Source organism: Micropterus salmoides, unplaced genomic scaffold, assembly GCF_014851395.1.
Source record: "Micropterus salmoides isolate LMB-PRFRI ecotype aquatic unplaced genomic scaffold, ASM1485139v1 Ms_hic_scaffold_9, whole genome shotgun sequence".
Taxonomy (NCBI): domain Eukaryota; kingdom Metazoa; phylum Chordata; class Actinopteri; order Centrarchiformes; family Centrarchidae; genus Micropterus; species Micropterus salmoides.
In genome coordinates this window covers 37,701,260-37,718,554 of record NW_024044681.1, presented here as the reverse complement: position 1 = coordinate 37,718,554, position 17,295 = coordinate 37,701,260, and the positions used below count along the sequence as shown (strand labels likewise).

Genomic DNA, 17,295 nt, shown 5'->3' with positions numbered 1-17,295 from the left:
GGTTGCTGCATGTACATAGAAATATACAATATACAAGTATAAAAAGTATAAGAAGAGGAAAGACAATTAATTTACAAATTTAAAATTAATAAGATAGACTGAGAGAAGAGAAGAAGTTGTTTGGTGTACAAAGTGTTTGGCCCCGGAGGAAAGGGGACACCAGAGCTCCACTCCCTTGATGAGCGACTTGTAGGAGTGAAAAGTAGTGAGGGAGGTGGAGGGGTGTATTCCCTCATTTGAAAAGGGAGTAAACCAAAAGCATATTTTCCATACCTTGTGATTTTACAAGCGCCGCATCACATCCACATGCTGGCGCACACGGCTCAAAGGACTGGGGATAGGGCAACGAAGATGTGACAACATTATATGAAACTATAGGCATCAAAAATGGCCTCAGTGAAAATGGCATCTGTCCTTCTGTATTTATGAGAATACAGTTCATAGCATGCAAGAATTAATTACAGATCAAATTAAATGTGATTCCTGATTAAAAATATCTGAGGTGTTCTAAATCAACTGAAACTCCAGGGGGTATCAGTGAAATACCATAAGATCACATTTTAAATAAATTATCTTATTTCTTTTGCACACTTGAGAGAATGGTGTTCAAACAGGTGTTTGTTTATTCGTTTAAGAATGGCTTTAATCTGTTTTTGCACATTAGGTCATAATAACTTAAATAACACTCAGAGGTAATATTTCAATATACACTGCTCAAAAAAGTAAAGGAAACACTTAAACAACACAATGTAACTCCAAGTCAATCACACTCCTGTGAGATCAAACTGTCACTTAGGAAGCAACACTGATTGACAATCAATTTCACATGCTGTTGTGCAAATGGAATAGACAGCAGGTGGAAATTATAGGCAATTAGCAAGACACCCCCAATAAAGGAGTGGTTCTGCAGGCGGTGACCACAGACCACTTCTCAGCTCCTATGCTTCCTGGCTGATGTTTTGGTCACTTTTGAATGCTGGCGGTGCTTTCACTCTAGTGGTAGCATGAGACGGAGTCTACAACCCACACAAGTGGTTCAGGTAGTGCAGCTCATCCAGGATGGCACATCAATGCGAGCTGTGGCAAGAAGGTTTGCTGTGCCTGCCAGCGTAGTGTCCAGAGCATGGAGGCGCTACCAGGAGACAGGCCAGTACATCAGGAGACGTGGAGGAGGCTGTAGGAGGGCAACAACCCAGCAGCAGGACCGCTACCTCCGCCTTTGTGCAAGGAGGAGCAGGAGGAGCACTGCCCTGCAAAATGACCTCCAGCAGGCCACAAATGTGCATGTGTCTGCTCAAACGGTCAGAAACAGACTCCATGAGGGTGGTATGAGGGCCCGACGTCCACAGGTGGGGGTTGTGCTTACAGTCCAACACCGTGCAGGACGTTTGGCATTTGCCAGAGAACACCAAGATTGGCAAATTCGCCACTGGCGCCCTGTGCTCTTCACAGATGAAAGCAGGTTCACACTGAGCACATGTGACAGACGTGACAGAGTCTGGAGACGCCGTGGAGAACGTTCTGCTGCCTGCAACATCCTCCAGCATGACCGGTTTGGCGGTGGGTCAGTAATGGTGTGGGGTGGCATTTCTTTGGGGGGCCTCACAGCCCTCCATGTGCTTGCCAGAGGTAGCCTGACTGCCATTTGGTACCGAAATGAGATCCTCAGACCCCTTGTGAGACCATATGCTGGTGCGGTTGGCCCTGGGTTCCTCCTAATGCAAGACAATGCTAGACCTCATGTGGCTGGAGTGTGTCAGCAGTTCCTGCATGAGGAAGGCATTGATGCTATGGACCGGCCCGCCCGTTCCCCAGACCTGAATCCAATTGAGCACATCTGGGACATCATGTCTCGCTCCATTGCACCACAGACTGTCCAGGACATGCCCAGGCGTTGTAGGGAGGTCATACAGGCACGTGGAGGCCACACACACTACTGAGCCTAATTTTGACTTGTTTTAAGGACATTACATCAAAGTTGGATCGGCCTGTAGTGTGGTTTTCCACTTTGATTTTGAGTGTGACTCCACATCCAGACCTCCATGGGTTGATAAATTTGATTTCCATTGATAATTTTTGTGTGATTTTGTTGTCAGCACATTCAGCTACGTAAAGAAAGGAGTATTTAATGAGATTGATTTGAGCACTGTATTTTACACAACAGTATCCATTTCAAACCGTTTCATTCTGCCGTGTGAGTCACATTTTCTCATTTCTCCAGTTTATGTGCAGATGCATGGCTCAGAGTTAGCATGGAGGACCCGTCAGGTTTGGTTTATAAAAATCCCTCAGTTTGCTTAGTAAGTGCCGTACGCCTTTTTTGTGCATACACACCTTAACAGATTTTTCAATTTAATATTTTACATTATCTTCAAACTTTGCTACACTTTTGTTTTTTTATCTGTTTTTTTCCGGCTTTATTGCCAAAACATGCGTTGCCTGTGACATAAACAGTCATTGGAAGATGAAGAATGGGTTTTTGGATTAAAGAGCAGCAGACCACGGCCCAAACAACTGGACCAGGAGCCAAGGAGTGTGCAGCTCAGAGGAGAGGAAAGAGAGCCAGGAGAGGAGCCATGCTGGCCCAGCTTGGACTTAATTCTGCTCCTAAAAATTCAGTCTGGACAAAATGGGATTCATATTGACCAGACAACGGAATTCAGAGACTGTTGTGCCCACATCGTTACAGAGACCTGCCCCATCAACATCCTGGATCAAGCACTCGGCAGGTGGTCCATGTTCTGAGCTGTCAGCGCAAGACTCCAGCAAGATGAGAGGAAGAGTACTCTTTTACATCGATGACGCTTGGTGCACAAACACAGTCAGGATGAACTCTGTTTCTCAGATGTCAGACTGTTTATTGTGAAGATGAAACTTTCATATTATCATCCGGTTGCTGCTGTTTACATTCACCCCAGATGCAAACTAACATTATACTTTGTATTTAATGTTGTAATATTTACTAACACTAATTTATACTAGTTTCTCCTTCAGGTTGAGGATAGTATGGGGGTGGGCTACTGGCACCTATTTCTTCGACTTCAAGCACTGCATATATGCATACAGACTCCATTCAAACCAGACTTTGATCTTTCAATGCTGAAATGTTTCAATAAATTTGGCATTTGCAAAAAATGCTTAGTTTAGTAGAAATTTACCTTTGAAGTGAGGAGTTTTACAACTTTTTGGAGATTTCATCATTTGTCACATGACCACCTAGAGTGTGGAGGAGAGGTTTTTGGTGACCAGAAAGAAATTCTAAACTTCATAAGCATTTATTTGGTCTAACACAACTCCATACATCACACATGGTTTATTGTGACCTCATGACATTATGAGGATGAAGGGGAGGAGTCGGATCCGCGCCGATGGATGCGTGAATGAAGAGCAGATCGGTGTCTACTGGCGAGAAGGTGTGCGGGAACCGGTGGAGTCGAGACTCGGGGTGGGAGAGCTGTCTCTTAGTCCGCGGACGTGCGAAAACCCCCAAAATGTTTAGGTTGTAACGGATGTAAGTGAGGTACGCTGGTGAGGACCAGCAGCCGAGGATTTGGTTATGTTGGCTGGGAGTCCCTGCCTGGAGACAGCGGAGGCGGCTCTGATGTGGAACGGATGCCCGAGTAGAGTTTGGGGGAAATGCCGGATTTGGATAGAATTTGGCGGAGGAGTTGGTGACACCAGAAGAGTGGCTACTTGCCTGTCTATGTGACATACAGAGGATCTTGGGGGGAAGGCGTGGCTGGCTATTATCGAGTCTACGTAGAGTTGTATGGTTCGTATGGACTGAGATAAGAAATCGAGTCGGAAGAGGTAGATGGGCTGCGGCAGACCGGATTGGTTGGTTTCGCTGCATTTGGGGTGATGAAGGAGTGTGTCTGCGGATGGTATGGAGAGTTGAGTTGAGGCTGGAGGTGGTGGACTCTGGGCAGCGTGAGAAGCCTAAAATGTCAGTAGGAATGTGGATTCTAGGACTCTGTCCGCGAATGGAGTCAGGTGGCCTGATCTGAGCAAGAAAGAGTGTCGGCAATAGTGTTTTCGTAGCCTGGGATATGAGTGGCTCGGATGACGAATGGCACTGTGCTGAACCAAGGTGGATGGGTTGCGTTATGTCTGGGCAATGGGATCATCCTCTGTTAATTATGTCTACCACTGCACAAAGTCTGAGTATACTGTGATAGTTTCTTAGACAGTTTGGACCCCCAAAGAATGGCTGCGATAAACTGGGTAGGTGTCGTCGATGGTAGGGGAAGGAGGGAGGGCTAGAAATTCAGGTGGCCAGTCCGCTGCGAACCGACTACCGCCGCAGTAGCCAAAGACAACAGGAGGGGCAGCATCTGTGGAGGGCTGGATGACTTCTGGCTTGGTGACGTGGAGAGGGAGATGCCGTTCCAGGATGAAAGGAACGCAACTATGTTTAAGCTTCATGCATGCGGCGTCTGGTTTGATGTGGTCATGGAGAGATGGGACGGAAGCGGCTATGGAAGGGAGATGTGACAGGAAGGACAGACCTTGTGGGATGGGGTGGTGTAGGTAAGTGGCCCAGTAGTGAGAGAAGACGCCGTTTGGTGCAACGGTGGCGGGAAGGAAATTAGAAATTAGCAAGGAAATGCAATGTGTTTTTTCAGGGGCAAGGATGCCTGAGTGACCCTGGGACTCCGAGTTGGTGGAGTGCGGAATTTGAGATGTTGAAACCGTAGAGGGTGGCAAAAAGGTGAGGAAGTCATCTGAGACGTTAATATATGTTAAATATATATATTCAATATATTAATTAATTTAGTTAGCTTTTGTTGTTTATTTATTTCAGTTTATATTTCGGCTGCTTTTACGCCCAAAGGTTAGGCGAGAAAGTAGTGACGGCCGTTCAGAGAACAACGAAAAGGTGCCAGTAGTCGGGCAGAGTGGGAAACGCTTCGAAGCGCTGTTGATATCTGCCTTGGATGGCCAGGCTCCTCGTCCTGCGGTGCAGGCGGTGGCGTGATTGATGGGTGAGTATCGCATTGACTGAGTCAGCGGACGTGCGGGAATAGCGCATAAAAATGTATGGCGAAGTGACGGTACCGAAAGATGACACCAACGGAAATCCGAGCTTGTGGTGGAAACTTGCAACGGAGGCAAACATGCCTTAGACCGCAGTCGAAGGTGTGCAGCTGTTAAATCACACATGTACTTGCCACGTGCAGAACTTTATTATACGGTTTATGGTACAGGCACATGAGGAGAAAAGGGGCGCGCTCTTCTCTGTCTTTCGTTGAGTTGCTTGCGTGTTTGGCTGCAAGCAAACCATTTGTATTTTATTTTTTTACATTTTATTTATTTATTTATATTTGTTTGTTTATTTAGCAATGTAGTTACAAGAGAAGGCGTACGTGTCGACTAAAGTGCAGACAGTAGGAATAGTCTGGTCGATGGCGTTTTCGTAGATCTCATGTGTAGGTGAGGTCTATGGGCGGCTGCGGTAGCCGGTATCGGGGTAGGAAGGACCGATGGTGCCAGAGGAGATGGGATAGGGAAATTAGGAACAAGGGAAGAGGAAAGGATGCGGGGATGGAGGGATGCATGTGCTCTAGTTGATAGTGATGTTTGAGAAATAGAAAAACGAATGAGAAAGAGATTGAGGTGCAACTGAATTTGATACGACCTGGCCCTGTGTGAGAGCTGATGTGGAGTTGTAATGCTTCTGTTGCTGTGAGACGCGCCGCGGAGTCGTTGGCGTTGCCCCGGGAAGTAACACTAGCGACCCGGAAGTGCTGGGGAGCTCGCCGTTGGAGAGTGTGCGTGTCCTTGTACAGTTGGAAAAGTTTCGCTTTATTGTCGGAATGCTGGAAGGAGATGTTTCTCCGGTTGAGTTCTTTCTGGAACCGGACGACTGTCCATTCAGAGATGTTTCGAGCGGAGGGACGCAGGGTTGCCGGGGTGCAGGCTTGGAGGTCGCTCGGGCGCCGGGACCTTGAGCGGGCCGGCAGACGGCACTTTCGTGCTCAGGCCCTAATAATTAGATCCCATTTGAACAGGGCTGGCCCGTGGCATAGGCGGTTACCTAGGGCGCAAAATGTCAGAGGGCGCCGCAAGAGAAGGTTTTCGACGTTCTGCAATTGAACTCAGCCCAGCTGCTGTGACACCGGTGTACGCCGTGATAGTAATTAAGAGCACCTCGAGTCCAGACAGTTGTGACGAGTCAAGTCGTTGTGTAGAGTTTCGCAATTTAAACATCTAAAATCTGAGGTGCAGCCTTGCTCTGTTTGGGACTGTGAGGTGCTGTTAAGTTATCGTGTGTGTGGATTTGTGGTGAGTGTTCCAGTTGGTTTCAGTTTCATGTGCAACATGTAGTCTGTGCACTGTGTCTGTCAAACAATGTAAAGGGGATAATTCCAGCGGAGCAATAAACAGAGGGTAGACGATCTTATGAATTCTCATCAAATGATGATGTTAGTCTCTTAATATTATGTCTTTTTTTTTTCGACATGTCAGAGAGCACACAGCACAGAGATTCTGAATGTGCAGAAAGTTTTGAACATAAGCAGAAAACCTGCTAAAACAGGATTTCTTAAAGTCCGGGAGTTTTTAACTTAAAAATTAACTTATTTGAGGTGAAAAGGTGCCACATGCACATCCCCATGCAAAAGACACAAAAGAGGGAAGACTGAATCATGCCTGCATGTGTGCTGACTCAGCGGGGAATTTGTTAAATTAGAAAAGTTTATCTACAGGAGAAATATTGGATATTTAAAAGCAATAGCTACAGAATGTCAGAAAGCCTCACTGCATTATATTCTATACATTTTTTATATTTTGAATTGTCACCTGCTGCCTGACTCAACATAGCCTGCATTTGAACACAAAACATGACTGAGGAGATTGTAAAGGAGGCAGGCATGGAGCAACAATACAAACTGATCAGGCAGCATCTGATGAAACTAGCAACACTTGTGAGACTTCAGTTTTCACCTGGAAGGTTGGTATTACATATAAAAGTGAATTCAGAAATGTGCACCTAGCTAATTCTCATCCCACTACAAGCAACATCCTAATGGTAAACACATTAACAGATTAACAGAAGAACAAAAACGATTCAGACATTCTCTTTTTGGTGCTGGTGGACATTGATTCTATATATGTTCACAGATCGTGCTGGACAAAACCCAGATCTGGGATTTGGTGTGAGGGCACAAATGCCTTGACTGACACTCTCGGAATTTCAGAATGGGCAGGGACATTTTGCTCTAATTCTGCCAGCAGTTGAGACCTTTCCATCAGTGGCATAGAACTTACTAGTTACACGGCCCCGTGCGGTCGGCGTCCATCTTCTTAGAGGGACAAGTGGCGTTCAGCCACACGAGATTGAGCAATAACAGGTCTGTGATGCCCTTAGATGTCCGGGGCTGCACGCGCGCCACACTGAGTGGATCAAGGATAAGGATACTTTTGACAGTGAAGCATTGCGTTGCTGTTAAGTTATGGAGGATCTCCACTAACATAGAATACTGTTCCATCTCACACCTCTTTGGTAAAAGCCTCTCCACTGCCTGTATGATAACCTAGGGTGGGATGATATGACCTAAAATCAAAATCACGATTATTTGAACACTTTACCTGGATTACGATTACACTTATTTTGTTTGTTTTTTTGCAGTGTTTTTTTCCTCATAGTTCATTGACAAGGTTTGTACTGTAAATATGCTCAAACTATTTCTTCCCACTCCTGTTTGAATAATTGCCTTGGCTGTAATTTGTTTATTATTGACTTATTTATTATGTCGTTTTTTGTTTCAATTATTTCATGTCTGATGTTTCTTTTTACGCATATTCAAAATAAACACTTTAAATAAAATAAATAAAATTAATTCACCGATGTCAATAATCTAAATATTATTTGATAACATAGTGTTGACCAGCACATAGTGTGTTCCCCTATTCAGCGCATCTAAAATTTCACACTATTACTAATATCAGTGCAAAATTAATCATTTCCATTGGAACACATTGCAAGCACGGCAACACTCAACACTTCCCCTCATCATTCCTAAAAATGTCATCTATGTGAGGTGCTGTTATAAGAGCAGCAGTTAGGTCTTGAAGGTTAGCGACTGAAATAGAATGAGTGGCAGAAAGTTATGGTAAAAGCGAGCGAGTAAGTTTTTTAGTCTGGCAGTCAATGTACAATTTACGTCACAGTGTGTCTGTTAATAAAAGTCTGTATGTTGCTTCCTCTGTTGCAGGAAAGTGAAGGTGGTTATGGGTGGGATGGGACAGGGTCAAGCTATACAAATGGTAGTATGTTTTTAAGGTGAAAGTACATGAACACCACGATAAAGACAAACAGTGGGGAACAGGATTAAAAAACCGAAATAACCAACTAATTCAATTAATTGTCCAGCCTATGATAACCCAAGAAACGTCTCCACCATTGTTTGTGTGCACAAGTCACCTGATGAGGTATGAGTATGGTTCATTTCCTTCACATACACGCAAAGAAGGGCTGAAAGGCTAAAAGGGACCAAGAGTGAAAACACACTAAGATCTCTTCCTTGAAAGTCGATAAAAAGATGGGTCCATTAGCAATGTAACTTTTTAATTCTTGCTAAAATCACAGATCACACAGTCCTCATTGTTGGTCTGCTTCACTTACACATCCCAAATGAACCACACTGAGACCTGCTTTTTCAGACAATCTCCTTCCAGTTGTTGGTTCTGCGGAGTTCATGTAACAGCTACAAACGCACCAGAGAACAACTGTCACTTGTTTCATCTGACATGATTGCAACGAGTAAAATAATTTATCTAGGAGTAGCTGCGGTGCACAACAACAACCAGCAGGTGGCACATTTGAGCAGTCCAGATCCAGTTTCTCTACTGTAGGGTAGTCATGCTTGGCAAGCACTGATGCCATGTAACTTTTTGGGAATGAGCACTCTGTTAAATGTTCTGTCGGGCCTGTACAGTACACTTACACACTCTTAATTTCATAATGGACATTTGTGTTCATCCATCCATCAACACGGTTAAGACTTAACTATCAGACACAGTTTTAATAATCAATAATATGAATAATCTTCATTGTCAGGTTAATCTCAGATGCTATGCTATGAAGTCTATGTGTAGTTTTTGAAAGTTTATAGTCAGCAATGTTTTATTTGACTCAGTAGTAGTAACATTTCCTTAATATGAATGGTCTGAAAAGGTTTTCTGGACATTTAGGTTGAACTATTTGGTGTTCTTTGTCAAGGTGTTTTAAAGCACAGGATTTACAGTAGTACTACAATAAGGTTTTTAAATATGGATAAGTTTGTGTGGAGTGAATTCATTCTGATCCAATAAAGTGCTGATAAAACATTTGATTCAAAGATCTCCAGAAATAAAGTTTCAGTGTGGATGCATCATTCAGCATACTGGTGAATTTTACAAAATTTTCAGAAGATAAACAAAAGACACTTTGCCACCTCGGTTTTTAAGAATGAAGATGTTGTTCAGTTGAGAGTTGCTATTCTGTCTGGTTCGTGGAATAATGCATTGTCTGGTAAAAGAGCAATGAGAAAGACAAAGTCAAGTGACTTCCTGTTCTGTCCAGTCTATGAAAACAGTCGCAGTTCACAACATGCAGTGCATGAATTAAAATATAATTTTTGTTAACATGTGTGACATGAGTTTGATATCTGTATCTGTAATCAGTCCAAACATGAATCTTTGAAACTTGTAGTAGAAATATTTACTATTTAATGCTATCTCTCCCCTTTTGCATAGGTGGGTTAACGGTTAGGTTGAATAGCTAAATTAAAATTTCACTCCCCCCTGTGCCGTGTGTGGCCATGGGCCAGGCCACATCTTCTGTCTGGTCGATGGCCCTCCTGCTGCTGTCTGGTTAAAGTAGGAAGCTAAAAGCTGAAACATCTCTCCAAAACATCACTGAATGTTACTGACACAACTAACCAAGGCAGACAATAGGTAGACTCAAGACATTAATTGGGCATACATTACACAGCCATGTAGCTAGCCATATGATTGGTTTCTGTACTTGTTAAAGGGTAACTTTGGTATCTTTCAGTCCGCTGCAGTCGACAGCAGCAAAACAGGACTGTAATATAATCCTTGAGGGCAATTGTGTCCTGTCAAAGTACATCCACTAAAGTGCTTTTGCCACTGAGAGACTCAGAATGTTATTACCAGTGTCTGACAACATTGGGACGGACCTAAGGAAGGATCTTTACTGAGATACACCTAGAGTAAGATCCTTTTGTTAAACCAGTAACTGTATCCACTATATCACTCTGAAAAGAAAAACTCATCATCGTCGAGAAACTTCATGAGATAACGTTCCCAAGAAAAATGAATATTTACCAGGCTGTTGTTAGTTTCCATGCATTTATATTAACATATCCAGGTCTCAGGGAGGCTGCATGTATGTCGAGTGTGCATTACCTGCTCTCCATGTCCAGACAGCGCCGATTGGCCATGAGAATCTCCTCTTCTTCCTTTTGGATTCGAGCCTCAACCGATGTGTCATAGCTGCTGCTGGGAGAATGGCTGATCACTGCTACAGATGTATCCCTGCCAGTCGTAGGTGGAGAGCAGCACAGAGATCGGAAAACATTTAGTTCGAGTATTTTAGATTTTTTTTTTTTTGTATATTTCAGGATTTTCTTGTGGTCAATTGGCATGGGAAGCTATTGGCCTGTATTGTGGAGATATGTCGTCACTTCCTTTGTATGAGTACGTAAGATAACAATTACGTATGAGTATGTAAGATTTTCCTATGTTACATTTTTTGGAGTTCCAAAATTATTTTAATAACTTTTGATCATGAGAGACAGATCCACAGATTCTATGTGCAAGGTTTTGTGCAGATCTGATTCTCAGCCTATGAGGAGTCGGAAAAAGTAGGTTTTGCATATTTCATGATTTTGCAACAAATCTGACTTGCATGTGAGACTCCCAGCCCGTTCGAGTTTGAAGCTGGAGATACTTGCAAGTACAATTTATGCTGCTGAATGCTGAAACAGCTGAAACAGACACTGAGGAGACCATTTCAAACTGGCAGTACCCACCATAGCAGGGTGGTATAGTGAGTGTAAAAAAATGCCATGAGCTGTATTACCTCTAATGACCATTAGACGTTAGGTACTTTGTTTTTAGGAAAACACATTTTAGCTTGACTGACACTGTTGCTGCTATTCTGGCTGCCGTTTGCTGGACCTCATTCAAGATCCATTCCATTGCTCAAACAAAAGAATCTTTGTTCAGCAACCAGAACATCAACTGAAAAATTTTGAATGTGCCTGAAGTACTGCCCTTTCCTGTCTTTCTGCAATCTGACTTTTAAAGTTCAAACAAATAATTCAACACATGTACCTTAAAACATGTAAAATGAAGCTTCACAAAGTTCAAACAGGAACTATTTCATGTCGCCCTTCTTCCTGCACCTCTCACTCTCTTTTTGCGCTTCCAATAAATCAGCTGGCTTGTTTTAATCACTTTTTAAGCCTCTTATATCTAAAGGAAAAAACTCAAAATTAAAAATCCAATTCTAATCACTTATTGTTTAATGACATCAGTTGTGAGGTATTCTGTTCTACTCAGTAGTAATTCTAATTGCTAACAACTAGTAGTGTATACTTTCAAAACCCTGCTCCTAGCTCAAAGACTGTAAATCCAGTAAAGATCCAAATAAAGATATCATCTGAACCAAATGAGTCCGCAGCACGCACTGATGTAACTTTCATGTTTGTGGTGTTAAAAATATAGAGAGTTAAAAATGTAATGAATCCCACTTGTTGTTGGCCTGTTTAAACTTTAAATTTTGTTTTTGTTGTGTCATTTTATGTATGGCGAAGCAGTGTGGCCAAAGAGGGTTGGGTATGAGCTCTCTTCATGACGACTGGGCTGATCTCTGAGAAAAGTCATGGCACGCTGATCCTGATTGATCCGAGCAATTTAATGTATTTTTTGCGTATGTGCTGGCCATGGTATGGGACTAGCAGCTGGACAAAAATCCAGCCAGAAGATGAGGAATAACTAGAAAATTGCTTTTCCTGCAGAAAATGAATGCTGACAACTGAAATAAATCGCAAGGTATTGCTGAAGATCCAGAAATCTGCAACGAACTCACCAAACCTGAAATCTCAAATGTATTGCAATACACTGTTCAAAAATTGGGAGTTGGAAAAGTTGAAAAATTTAATACAAAGAGCATAACATTTAACGTTTTCTTTTTTTAAGTTTGGAATGTGAATTGTCTAGAAATATGCATTTGTTGTAAAAAGCCACACCCACTTCATCAATCATTCATTACCAAATTATATGCATCAACTCGGTCATCAAAGTGGGGTGTTTCAAACGAATTTCATACGGCTCTGTGTACTTGGCAGCCAACAGATTTTCGTTTTGAAACGAAGAAAACAACAACGAAAAACGGCTCATTTCCCAATTACCATTAGTAAATAGGTAAACAAAAAACGTTATATATACACAGTATATATATAGACCTAACTATAAAATATTTAAAAAATATTTACACTGAACTCACTGTCATGTTCAAGAAACCAGTTTTGATGATTGATGATTTGAGCTTTGTGACATCGTGCATTGTCCTGCTTGAAGCATTTTTTTTTACTTTTTATTCATATTTTATCTATACAGGGGGAAAAAACACTGAGACCGAGGTCTCATTTACAGATGTGCCCCATATTACAAGTGCAAAAACAAAAGAGGCACACTTAAACTACGCTAAGCATATATTTACAATAAAATAAAACACACAAAAAAAAAACGAATTGTAAATTGGTAAGTTTGAAAGAATCATCACTTATGTTTCCAGATCTTGAAAACACTATATACTTTTACGTTTTATTTTAATTTAAACTGAGTGAAGATCTAAAAGAAATTCTGCAAAACCTGAAAATCGAGTTCAAAAGTGCTTGTGCTAGAGAGGGAACTGCCGTGCACAACACTGTGTCATCAGCATAAAAGTGAGCTGTTAACACTTACTCAGAAGCCTAAAAATATCATTTATATATAGTAAACAATTAAGGACCCAGGATTGAACCCTGGGGAACTCCTTTATGTAAAGGCCAAAAGGTTTGATTCACATCCATCTGAGATAACTGCTTGAGCCCTATCAAGATAGTTTTGAAACCCCAAACAAGTATTCCTCTTCATAACCAATGATGAGGTCAATAAATAAAGCAACACAACTTAGTTTAGCATACAAGGCCTTAACAAAATCATCTACAACCAGCGTGGCCAAGGTAATCGTACTGTGGCCTGGTATTTGTTCATTACGTCATTTTCAGTTAAAAAAGAATGAAGCTGTGTATTTACTAGAGACTCCAGAATTTTAGCCAGGCAAGACAGCTCTGATATAGTTTGATAATTATCAAGCACTCTAGTGTCTCCTTCTTTGTGAAGCAGGAGCACATACGCAGTTTTCCAAATCATTGGAATTACTTCAGTTGACAGAGTTAGATTAAAAATATGCGTTAGTGCCCTTGAAATAAAGGGTGCTGCCCTGACCAGCAGGCATGGATCCAATTGTCCGGACCAGTTGATTTCCTAGCATTTATAGTAAGTAAGGTATCTAGGACTTAATCTTCATCAAATGTTTTTATTGTAAAATCTTGACTATCGTGTTTTTCTTGTAAGTATCCGGCTATCATCTTAGTAGTAGTAGTGATAATTTATCAAAACAATACTATAGAGACAGTGAGACAGCTTCACACAACATGCTGGAAACTCAGGTTTACTATTACTATCTGCTTATCTTTCACTGGAGGCTCAGCAATGTGAGCACAGCTAAATGTATTGGATCGACCAACGGTTGGTGAGCTGGACTGAATATTGTAATACAGAATATTATAATGAGATTGTTGTCACAGTTTATAACAGTTAGACGGCAGTATGTAACGTTACTGTAAGGTTAGTCGCTTTGACATAATATCGGTGGTACACATGATAGTAACATGGGTTGCATTAGTTGGTGAAGTAATGTGGAAAGCAATGCAACTTTGCACCGGATAATATTAGCAACTGCTCAGCGTTAGCCGGCAAGCTAATGTGACTCTCTCCGTGTTTCTCCAGCCTTTCTGATTCGGTTGTTTTATGGTGTTAGTGTAATGCATTTCATTAGCTGCAGTGTTGTCACTGTAGTGTGTCGTTTCTAGCCTTGGCCCAAGCCACATCTCTGTTATAAATAGCATCAGAAATATCATTATTAAACCATGGATTTGATCTACACTGCACCCAAACCTTTTTAAAAGGGGCATGCATATCAGCAACAGAATTAAAAACTTTAATAAAATGCTCTGAGTTTGAAAGCTCACCAATGCAATCCAAGTCACTGTCTTCAAGATCTTTAAAAAAGTTTGTTCATTAAAATGTTTCTTTTAATGATAATAAGTGGTTGGCCCTTCTGAATTCTAACATCTCTACATGCAATAGAAAAATGGTCACTAATATATAAAGGAAAGACACCTCTAGCACAATATCTGTCAGGTGCATTTGTTAAAATATAATCAATCAGAGTAGACTTTGAGGGCACCTTTACATTGGACCTAGTAGACTCTGTGATGAGCTGTGTAAGAAAAAGTAGTATTTAATATAATCTGACTTCTTTGTATAATTCACTAAGCCAACACCTTTACTCAACCATCTGCTCTTTATACATTGTATCCATCCAGCACTATGCCTATATTATGAATAATTCATTGATTAGCATCTATCATTCTTGGTTAACCCTGTTTTACTTAAAATCAAAACTTCTATGTTTAACTGGGAAACCAAAATCTTAATAAAATCCATTTTAGGCATTATGCATTAGTGCAAAAGCTCCGCTCGTTACGATTTCTAAAAACACTAAAAATCACTGGTTACAGGTTTAAGAATACAATTAAGATATTGTGTACTGATTGTAATTAAATTACCCCACAAGGCTTCAGATCACATTTTGTCACCATCTGACTCAGTCTTTTACCCCTAAAATCCACTGACTCTGCGCCGCGGTTGCTGGAGCTAACTGCGGCCATTATGGTGCTCGTGAGTCTACCAGATGCGACCCGGAAGCAGCTCTCCGCTCCACAGAGAATAGGTAGCAGGTCTATTTTTGCCGCTAGCAGCGTCAAGCAACACAGAGCAGATTGAACCAGGCAGGAAGTCAGACACAGAACGGCAAAGAGAATACGGTCAATTTTCAATATAAAACACCCTGTGGAGACTCCCGATCGTAAAACAACAGTAAACATGGTAAAAAAGCACACAAAAAGAAATCATTTAACTACGTAGCCTACTTAATCACAGTAGAAGCACAAAATGCAAACACTGATTACCAAATCAACAAAATCTAAACCTGTCAGCAAAATTAGGTAGGCAAAATGCTCTGATTCTAAAATTCTCCTTGTGGGAAATGCAGCCTGAAGTTGACGGAACGAAACAATGTCACAGAGAGCTGTGATGGTAGCAGAAGCACAAAATGGACAAATTAATGACAAGTCAATAACGTGGGGCAGGCTGCACACTCCACTGCTGAAACGCTTCTGAGACACTTCCAGTGGACTTTGAAAACTATGGACGGATCAAAACTGTGGCACAGTCGTAACCTGCCAGAGTCAGTGGATTCCTGGTGTTAGATATGGAAAGGAATAACAAACATCTTGTTACTAAAATTCTTTTGCTCACGCCGTCAAGCATTTAAGGCTCTACACGAATTCAGGGAAAATGTCACGTTTGACGAGAGAATACTGGCACCATACCTGTTAGGGTGCAATCCATCTTGAAGAAAGATTTGGTCGGTCAAAAAAGGCTGCGAAGTTATCCACATAAGGGATTCCATTTGCCCAGGTGAAACCCTTGTGCCAGACATGTAGTTGACGAATACCATTAAAAGTAATATTGGTGAAACAGGGTGATGGAAATGGGCGGGAGATGATACACTGCTTACCGGAATCCAGCATAGTGTCTGTTAATTTTTTTAAAGTCCTCGTACAGTTTTTCCAACTGACGGAGCCTAATGTCATTAGATCCAACAGTTTCAGCGTTTGAGTGCTTGCTAATGAGCTGCGTCCAAAATCCTAGCACCTGGATAGCAGTAGGTCTCAGCCTTACACACAGCGACATTTCGGACCATTGAAGACAATAAACTTATTGGTTTGTTGTTGGGACTGTGTTGTTGTCTTGCGTCCTCTGTGTACTGTTTATACTGTTTGTTTTTTTAATCCCAGTACCCTTTTCCACAGGAGGACTTTGGCTCCTGCCAAACTGTTCTTAATTAACTTTCCTGGTAAAATAAAAGTATAATAAAAATAATAAAAAGTGTTTACCGAGGTAATAAATTATGTGAGAAATAGGCACATTTTCGCATAGAGTTCTATACAATCTGAATTCTTTTTGCAAGTAGAGTTGCCCCCTGCTGGCCATAGAATGCAGGTTTAGTTCTAGTGAACACACTGTGTGAAATCTGTGTGTGTAAAAATGTGCGAGCTGCAACAAGTTAGAAAACTGGCAATGTATGCAGAAATGTCTGCTCTCAGTTTGTACAGGAGTCAGTGGCCAATGTTTAGAACTGCTGTCATTTTCAGGCTCACCTGCCTAAATGTGTAAGTTTGTTTGATTCCAAAACTACATGGCTGACAGCTGTATTTACTGTACATGTTAAGATCACTCTATCAGGAGTATGAATGCCTCATAATCCTGAGAAATTTTAATAGCACACCCACTGCTGCAATGTGATTTTTGTTTATGAACTTGTTTTAGACATCAGTGTCTGAAACAGAGAATGCATCATCAATAACTTTTGTGCACATGTACCTCTGAGTGGCAACAGAGGCGGCGGCATCCAGGGCAAACTGCCTCATTACGCTCTCCTCCAAGTACTTCTGCTCCCATTTGGTCATGTCGGCCTCCAGAGCCAGGATCCGCTCTTCCTTCTCCCTCAGATGCTCCATCAGTGCTGTGGCGTTGTACTCTGATGGGACTGCACCACTGCTTTGGGAGAATCCTTGACGCTGGGCAAGAAAACAGAGACAAGAAGAGGGGAGGCAAAAACAATAAAGGAGACATAACATAGGAAGAGGATTTATAGACCCAATAATGTAATAATTTCCTGATACGGTCATATAATCTTCTTATATCCTCTTAACTCCATCAAAAATGTAATAAAACCTGATAACATAATAACTTCCCAATAATGTAATGAAATGTCTTAACCAATAATGTAATTATTTCTGTACCAATAATGTAATAAATTGTTACATTAACGAGAGGTTATTACATTTTTGGGTTTACCTTATTTTTGCAGAATCTGATAATTTAATC

The 17,295-nt window shown here is 41.6% G+C and overlaps 1 protein-coding gene across 5 annotated transcripts in view; it reads right to left on the bottom strand.

Moving 5' to 3' along the window:
- The window catches only part of amot (angiomotin), a 78,420-nt gene that overhangs the window by 6,274 nt on the left and 54,851 nt on the right, over nt 1-17,295 (bottom strand). For all 5 annotated transcript variants that reach the window (XM_038708216.1, XM_038708213.1, XM_038708217.1 and 2 more), the window contains 2 exons: nt 16,789-16,985; nt 10,414-10,542 (listed from right to left, as the gene is read on the bottom strand). In XM_038708216.1, the coding sequence (XP_038564144.1) occupies nt 10,414-10,542; nt 16,789-16,985 (326 nt within the window). The remainder of the gene's footprint in view (nt 1-10,413; nt 10,543-16,788; nt 16,986-17,295) is intronic.